The 9,145-nt window shown below is 31.5% G+C and overlaps 1 protein-coding gene across 2 annotated transcripts; it reads left to right on the top strand.

Annotated features, from left to right (window-relative positions):
- Positions 1–446: 446 nt before the first annotated feature.
- Positions 447–4,392, top strand: LOC119671409 (probable cytochrome P450 6v1). Of its 2 annotated transcripts, none has more exons than XM_038082024.1 (4): positions 447–542; positions 2,551–3,172; positions 3,238–4,041; positions 4,098–4,392. In XM_038082024.1, exons 2-4 carry the CDS (start codon positions 2,705–2,707, stop codon positions 4,374–4,376), a joined length of 1,551 nt encoding a protein of 516 aa, XP_037937952.1. In that variant the 5' UTR covers positions 447–542; positions 2,551–2,704; the 3' UTR covers positions 4,377–4,392. The 2 variants fall into 2 exon arrangements, with proteins under 2 accessions (XP_037937952.1, XP_037937951.1); XM_038082023.1 differs by lacking the exon at positions 447–542 and adding an exon at positions 2,142–2,448.
- Positions 4,393–9,145: the final 4,753 nt, after the last annotated feature.

The following is a 9,145-nucleotide window of genomic DNA, read 5'->3' as shown; positions in this document are numbered from 1 at the left end:
GTTCTGTTTTGTTCTGTTGATGTTAACCAAAAACAAAGAAGAAAAAAAGTAGACATAAAACAAAAATTAAGCACAAAATGAAGAGAGAATAAATTAAGTATAACAAACAAAAACAACAAAAAAGATATGAAAAAAAGTGAACAAAATAATGTGAATGACGATAAGTGAGATCATTTGTCATGTCAGACTTTAATGTGTACTACAAGCGTGTTTCCATATGGTGAGCAACGAAAATTATATATTTGACATATAAATGATGTACTTTCGAAAAATTTATGTTTTAATTTTATTTTAAAAAATTTATCATCACTATAACTGGATAAAAATAAAATTGAAATAATTTTTATTAGAAATACAAATTTTAGAATTTTCTTTGTTTATTATTATAAATTAATTTTTTATTATAAACAATTGACTTTTATGCTTTGATAACAATAAATTTAGTTTATTATATTGTTTAATATATATTTGTTCTATAATATTAATCGGTGCTTTTTCAGATATTGCAATAACATACATATGTATATACTTATATACTTCATGTAAGTACGGATTTATATACAGCATTTGTTTATTTTAAATTCATACTTTTATTAACTAATTTTATATTAATACAAAAAAAATTTTATTCGTGTGATGCTTTATTGCCAATGTTGTGTATTGGATTCATAACTTAATAATATAAGCCTAAGTATCGCTTATACTCTGTTTACACTTCACAATTAGTGAACCGCAGTTAGTCTGAACAAGATATATGAGAATAAATTTTTCCACCATATCAACTGCGTTAGCAAAAAGTTAAGATTAAATTTATTAAACAAAAATACATATATGTATATAGATAAAGCAAAAATTAATAAATAAAATAATAATAATATAAAATAATAATTTTAAAAAAATTTGACTTAGCAAGTGGAGTTGTTAATTACCATTAAACAACAAAAATTGATAAAACCAGGGTTCAATTTTGACAGAGTTCAATTTCAAAAACTTGTAATTTAAAATATATTTATGAAAAATTTAAGCAATACTTGTTTCCCAAGATTACTAATGATTGGCGTTTAATGGTATCTAAAATAGCTGTCAATATCAGTTCAATAATTCATATAATTAATTTTGATATTTTAAAATATCTGCAGCATTATCAGTGTTCTGTTCCAAATACATTGTCATAGGACACAGTGAATATGAAGATATTAAAGAATATATTAAAGAGATATTTAGAATTCAATAATAAAAAGATCATTACCCCCCTTTTTTGTACGAAACAGAATTTTTTCATAAAACACACTGATGAATACAAAGGAGAATCGAGTTCTGGAAAGAGCCTTGATTATTACTAATTAGTATTACTTTTAAAACGTGTGTTATATTGTTTAGATAATATTTATTTAAATTATTTTGGTTTTGTTCTTGGGATACAAAAAAATATCAAAAATAATTTTTCATTTCATCATTTACCCGAGATTTCGTTGGTCTGAAGAAATAAATAATAATAAACAATATTTACATTAAATATTTAAAGTTAAAATAATAAAAACTTTTTTAAAATTATAACAATAACATAAAAAATATCATATATATGTACTGACATAAATATATTCATAATAATTTGAATTTAAACGATTTATTATTTTTTTTATATAATATTATAGAAATAATTTCTATATTTTTTTTGTTATTATTTTTGTTTATTTAGCTATTTTAATTAAATAACAGTTGCTAACAGAATTGTGACCACCCCTGTTCAGACTGGAAATCTTAATATACATTAATTTAATATTTAATTTAAAAATTAAGGAACAATTTCAGAATATCTTGTATATAGAATTGTTTAAAATTTATAAAAAATTTTTTTTTGTTTAAAATGGTAACATTTAGACATATTGCCTGACTTATTTCGTATTAATTTTGATGCAATTAATTTTGATATTATTACAACTAATATTATTGTAAAATTTTTTATTTACAAATTTTTATATAAAGTTATGAAAATACCAACCCAGTGTTCCAATAGTGCTAAGTGGGTTTTATATCTAATGCAACCTATATTAATACTACTAATTTCATAATTTTTTCAGTTGGCATTATTCCCAACTACATATATATTTTAGTAACTTCGCTTTAGCAATTGTTATCTTTTTAATAATATTTTTTAATGCATTTCACAAGTGACAAACAATATTCTTCTAACCTGAAATTTTTTTTTTAACGCACGCACTGACCATGTGACGAGCCCCTTTTTTACTCAAGTATCAAAGTGCTGTACAGGCTGATATTGCCCGACTGAAAGTGTAGCGCAGACAAACCACAAATAAAATAAAAATAGATTAATTCTTTGTATGAGTCAAAATGTGTATTGTACCTTATCAGAGCTTATACTCGTAGCGTAGGGGTTTTGCAGCAGAGCTGCCACAGCTCAGTAGTCGTACACGTTGTTTTGATAAAGTAAGAACAGCCGGTTCTGTGCAGAAGTTATTTTATTTATTAATTAATATTTTGTATATTAAATAAAAATTAAAAACTGAAATAATAAAAAATAAATTTTAGTAAACAATAAGTAATCGGCATGCCTGTGTGGAAGCGCTGCACTTAAAGTTGGAATTCTAAAGAAATCGCGTGGTTTTCTGTGGATTCTGTTGTATCTCGTTTTTGCCATTTACATTGTGTGGCTGCTACGTCTGCTGTGTTTGCGGCAGTGGCCATGGTGGACTCTACTACAATTTTGCTTGTTGTCATAACAATTCTGACAGGCGTCTTTGTTTGGTCGCGGCGTACATATGTTTACTGGCAACGACGTCGCGTTAAGTTTGTGCGTCCAACACATTTGCTGGGCAATCTAAAAGAAGTGCTGAAGTTGGAGAACTCTTTTGCTCTTCAATTACGGAACTTTTACTTTGACAAGCGCTTCGAGAATGAGCCACTTGTTGGAATCTATTTATTTCATCAGCCGGCGTTGCTGTTGCGCGATCTGGAACTGGTGCGGACTGTGTTAATAGAAGATTTTGTCAGTTTCTCAAATCGCTTCGCCAAATGTCATCAGCACCAAGATAATATTGCTAGATTTAACTTATTTTTTTCGAAAAATCCAGAATGGCGGGAAATACGTACAAGACTTTCACCCGTTTTCACAGCCGGTAAGATCAAGCAAATGTTTGCGCTTATGGAGGAGGTAGGAGCGTCAACAAATCTTAATATACTAAACAACAATTGCTATACTAATGTGTATATTTGCAGATTGGTACCGACTTGGAAATATATCTCAATAAATTGACCAGAAATTTCGAGAAGCATAATGCACCAATTGTGCAGGTTAAGGATATATGTGATCTATACAACACCGATATGATAGCTAGTCTGGCCTTTGGTTTTCGTTCGTATAGCCTGCGAAATACACAAACAGAAATTGGTTTTCATAGTCGACAGATGTTTATGTTGAGCTTTAGACGTGCTATAGATTTTTGTGTGATATTTTTTTTGCCAAAATTTGTTAAATTACTAAATGCCAGATTCTTTGCTGAGGATCATGCAGATTTTCTGCGTCGCACAATAGTCAGCGTCATCAAGGAACGAGAAAATTCCGGTAAAATGCGTAACGATCTCATCGAAGCGCTGCTAACGCTCAAAAAAGAGGCCGATCTTAATCAGGATGAAACACATTTCACACATCAGCCAGATTATTTGGTGGCACAAGCTGCTATATTCGAAATCGGTGGTATTGAGACTTCTGGTGTTATGGCTTTTGCACTCTATGAATTAGCTAAACAACCAAAGATACAGACGCGTCTACGTACAGAGATATGTAGCGCATATGAAGCTTGTTCGGGCAGTTTAACTTATGAAAAAGTTATGGAACTGCAGTATCTAAATATGGTGGTCGATGAAACTCTACGAAAGTATCCACTTTTGCCATTTCTGGAACGTGAATGTACGCCTATTAACAAAAAACGCTTCTACTCATTCCGTCCACATGCCGAGTGTTATGCACGTCGTGGTATGCCCGTGTTCATATCAAATTTTGCCATACACTATGATCCAAAGGTATCTTAAGCTATATTTGTGCATTTTAAAAAATATTTTAATTTGATTTTTTGCAGTACTGGCCCAATCCAGACCTCTTCGATCCAGAACGCTTTACAACAGAACAGAAAAAGACACACAAACCAATGTCGTATTTGCCTTTCGGTGCTGGCCCACACAATTGCATTGGCATGTCCATAGGTCTGTTGCAGCTGAAATTGGGACTCATACACTTCTTACGGGAACATTGTGTAGAATTTTGTGAAAAGACTGTTGATAGCATTGAATTCGATATGAAATTCGCGCTGCTATCAAATAAAGACGGCATTTATTTAAGAATTGTTAAATGTGTATAGATTAGGAACTATTTAATTTTATATTATTTTTAATATTATTAAACTTATTTTATTTTATTATAAATATTTAAGTATATAGTATATATATGTACATGTGTTTTTACTTTTGTACAGTGTGTATGTGTGTAAGGTTTTTGTGTTTTTTTTTTGTAAATAAAAACATTTTTAATAAACAGTTTTGTGATTGTGATTCTCACTATCTGCAATTAATCAATATCGTGTACGATAACTTATCAGTTAGCAGTTTGAACTTGATGGCCTGATGTTCGCTGCAAAAAATGCCCAGTCATACTCAGTATTGCCATTGCCGAACTTACTCAGCCGCCTTCTAACCGCCTTTGCTTTTGCTTTAGGCACTTTCGTTTGTTGTGCTGCTGCTTTTAGCTTGTGTGCTTCATATTTATTTACTTCAATTTTTTTAATAACAGGTTTTTTTTCTTTTTTGTTTGTTTTTAGTTAGCATTGATCTCCGTTTGCTTTGCTCAAATAATGAAAAAAGCACTCTCCTTTGCTTTGCTTTGTCATTTGTGACCTCTCTTCGACGCAGCGCATACTAATGCTATTGCGTCATGAATAATTTCTTCTCAACATAATCACTTGCAATGAGTGTTATTACTTTTAATACATTTTCATCCTCTCCGAAATTAGAGCAACAACAGTGGAAGCAGAGCGTACATGCAGCAGCGTACATGGCGGCAGCAGCTCCAAATACAATATTTCACAGCAATCAAAATAAAGCAAAAAACCAAAAATATTTTTATAAAAGAAAATTAAAGAACGTTATTAAATGTTTTCAATTGTTTTGTGGCGAAACTTGTTTATTCACCCTACGATTTATTGGGCGTCATATGGACTTTGTTCAGAGCTTCGTTTTCATACTGAGCAATATGTAAATTTTGCTTTATTTATAGGCATTTCGAAACTAGTTCTATTGACCAGTTGGCCAGGTTTATATTAACAGTTATCGAGCTGAGTGTTTATTAATTTTTTTCTATTTATAACGTATAATGATTATTTCTTCGCTGTTATTGAGGCTGTAATTAATTAACCGGAAACTATTTAATGACTAATGAGTTGATTTGTAGTATGATATTTCTAACACGTGTAAGGTGCTTGTGCTATAATAAAAAAAAAATACTTCACTGTTTGACCCTATAAATATAATTTAATTGGCAACTTTAACTTAAATATTACAACATACCTTAATTATTATAACAGCTTAAACCTTTCAAAACTAAAATTTTAACAAGAAATCGTTTAGGCACGACTAACTCATTTAAATGCAAGTGAAGTAACCTGACAAGTCTTCACTTCTCGTATATGTTTCTTAGGTAAGATAAGAGACAAAATTGACATTTTTTATTTTTGAATGACTTCAGTTTAATTTGCGTCTCAAACTTGCAACATATTCTATTCCTACACATGTAGGTCTCTTACAACAACGGGTTAAAGTGTATAAATAGGGGTTTTAAAGAGGTAATAACATGTTTTTTTTAGAGTTTCCACATGTGGGTCTTTGGCAACAAATGGTTAAAGCTTACAAACATGGGTTTTAAAGTGGTAATACTTTTTTTTGATTAAAAGATACAGTGGTTTTAAAGGGGTAATACTTCTTTTTGAATAAAATTTACAAATTTTATGTTTTTAGTAAACTTGATATAAATAAATAGGTCAGTCAATATTTTTGTCTGAGACTTACTTTCCTAAATTTCATCTAAACGAGATGGATCACAATTTTTAAACTTTAATCCGTTACTAGTAGAGATCCTAGATTGTCTGTGTTGCAAATTTGAGCTCAATAGTTTTATTATTAAACTAAAATTCTTCAGAATTAAGTGTCTGACAGTGATAGAATATTATTAATATGGACGTATCCATAGTCTATAGTTCTCTATCTCTTTTAATGGGATAACTTCTGAGAATTCAAACTCAATTCAACGTTTATATGAAGACATTTCTTTAAAGCAATATTTATATCTAATATAAGATGGACTAAAATATTTTAGATTTTTAAATTCCAAAATCTTTTAGGTTCCATGAGGCTTTAGCATGCCACTCTATATGCAGTAACAGTTGCGACAGCTTTTGGTTCCCAAGCTAGAGTTCTATATGTGCTGTTGTTCGATTGGGCCACAAAATTTGAAGATCGAGAGACTAAATCTAGATTGAACCCAGTTTTACCAATCGAAAATGCCATAAATAAAAGAGACCGAGTTATCGAATGCCACACATTTTACTCTAATGAAAATAATACATGCAATACTTTATTCAAATAATGAAAAAAACTATATGTACTTTTCCACTAAAACTTCTACAATATTCTCATTTAAAATTCGCGCGCTGTATATTTTCCGATATTTTAAGTTTATGTAGTTTGGCAGCACTGTCCTTAATTACTATGCCAAAAATGAGCGCGATCTGTCAGACAGTTCGTTTACGGCAGCTGTTGAAACCAGTTCACCTCAGTAGTGCGTTGCGAAAAAAACAATGGAAAAAAATATTGAACAAAGAGTTTGCATCAAATTTTGTGTTTCGAACGAAATTTCGTGTGCAGAATCGTTGCGAATGCTACAAAAGGCTTATGGGGAATCAGTTTTATCGAAAACTCAAGTTTATGAGTGGTACAAAGCCTTCCAGGACGGTCGTACGACCGTCGAAGACATTTCGCAACGCACTACTGAGGTGAACTGGTTTCAACAGCTGCCGTAAACGAACTGTCTGACAGATCGAGCTCATTTTTGGCATAGTAATTAAGGACAGTGCTGCCAAACTACATAAACTTAAAATATCGAAAAATATACAGCGCGCGAATTTTAAATGAGAATTTCCGAAAACTTTTCAGTCTTAATGTATGTACTTTTCCACTAGAACTACTACAATATTATTACCACAACGGGCCATTATTTGTGCTCAAGTGAGCTTTCTTGGTAAACAAGACCGCCAATCCAATCTAAACTAACTACTATTATGTACTTATATATTGTTTTAACAATTGTCTTAATTTTTTTCACTATTTTCCATTTACTTAATTTGACAAATTATGAAAATAGGGGAAAAATTTATTTCAGAGAACTACAATCAAGCGTGTAAGTACGCAAGTATGAATGTAAGTAAGTAAGCAATCAAGCATGCAAGTAAGTATTTGGTGAAGTAAATAGGACAGGTTCAACTGGATTGTAGGGAGTACATATGATTCTTAAAATTTACTAACTGAATGCTAATCTAACAAATAAAAAATCCTTTTTCACGTATATTTGTTATGTTTGCGGTGGCAGATGATTCCGAGAAGCTAAAAATAAAAAGCCAGAAAGTGGCACAAACTCTTTTCCTAACCGACATAGCATTTAACAAGTCGCAGTGAGGTAATATTTAGGCAGGAATGCGGCTATATACCCTTATGGTCCAAGCTGGCTTACTCCTTTGATTTGGTATGCATAAGTACACACAAGCTGAAACAGTGAAAACCCTTTTAGTGGCAATATTTGCGGTTGTTCTTGTTGTACCTCGGCTCGGGTGCTGTTTGCTCTTCGCGATACAATAAAAACTCAACTCTTTGAATGAAAATAGGAATAATTGTTGAAAAATAGGAGATATATGGATGGTATAGTGGAATACAAAAGGATAGAATAGAGTAGAGTTGTAAGTTTTCAATGGAATTCACACAAGATGCACCCGCACGTATTTATCGTTAAAATTTATTGGTGTTAGGAGCAAATTGCTGTTAGGGGCTTTGAGCAGTTTTTAGCGGCTTCGCATGGGGGTGATTGTTTGTTTGGCATTTCAGTGTTAATGTTGTAGGTGCAACGTGTGCAGGACATACGTTCCAACTATGCTAATTACGGATTACGGCTTTTGGCTACATCAGGTAAACCAAAAATAATTGGTTATTTCTTGCTAAAATAATTGACCTAAGAACATTACACGTAAAAGAGTTGCGACAAGCGTTGGTGGTCTGTGTATAGACGGTAATGGAATCTTCAAAGGAGTATATATATATATTAAAAAAAAAATAAAAAAAATTATAAAGTAATTAGTTTTAAATATAGCAAAATGTTATTAATAACTTAACGGCTCAGTAGGTCTGCTTAATTAGTAGGAGAATCGTAAAAATTTAATTGAATTTCGCTTTTTGAACGTTAGTGTAAAATAGCACCAACGGATCTTCCTTTTTTTATATCCGTGACATATAAATTGCTTAATGACAATTGAATGACATAAAAAACTACAATTTCCGGTTGGGCAATCCTTGCAGTTGGGGTTACATCGCTGGCATTACCCGTAAAACAAATAAAGTTACACATGCGCATTGAACTTGCGCGCAATTAAGTCTCATTAAAACTGTTCCACCAAGTGGAATTGGAAGTGGAAGACAATTTGGAAACTAATTTTTCGTTTTGGCCACATTTAAAATGACATGTGAGGCTTGAAAACAATAGAATTACTGGCCAATAACATTGACCGCCGCTCTCGGTCATGGTGAATGGTGAACACGGTAACAACAATGGCCATAAAAAACAACTGTCGTTTCGGTTTTGTTTGGTAGAATGCGAGGGGAGCCACTCGTGTACGTCAGTTGGTTAGCCTTTACTGTGGGATACTTTGAAAGGTTAATTAAAACTAAACGTTTTCTAAATGAACATTTCAAAGTGTTAAACACTTTGAGTTGTTTTTTTTTTGTTTGTTATCAAAATTTGTACCAACAATGTAAGCTGTCACTAACGTGTTTGTGATAAAAAAAGTTTATATATCTCCGAGTTCAATATTAAATG

Source organism: Teleopsis dalmanni, chromosome 1 (assembly GCF_002237135.1).
Source record: "Teleopsis dalmanni isolate 2A chromosome 1, ASM223713v2, whole genome shotgun sequence".
Taxonomy (NCBI): domain Eukaryota; kingdom Metazoa; phylum Arthropoda; class Insecta; order Diptera; family Diopsidae; genus Teleopsis; species Teleopsis dalmanni.
The sequence above is the reverse complement of the archived record's forward strand: the minus strand, read 5'-3'. Positions and strand labels throughout refer to the sequence as shown.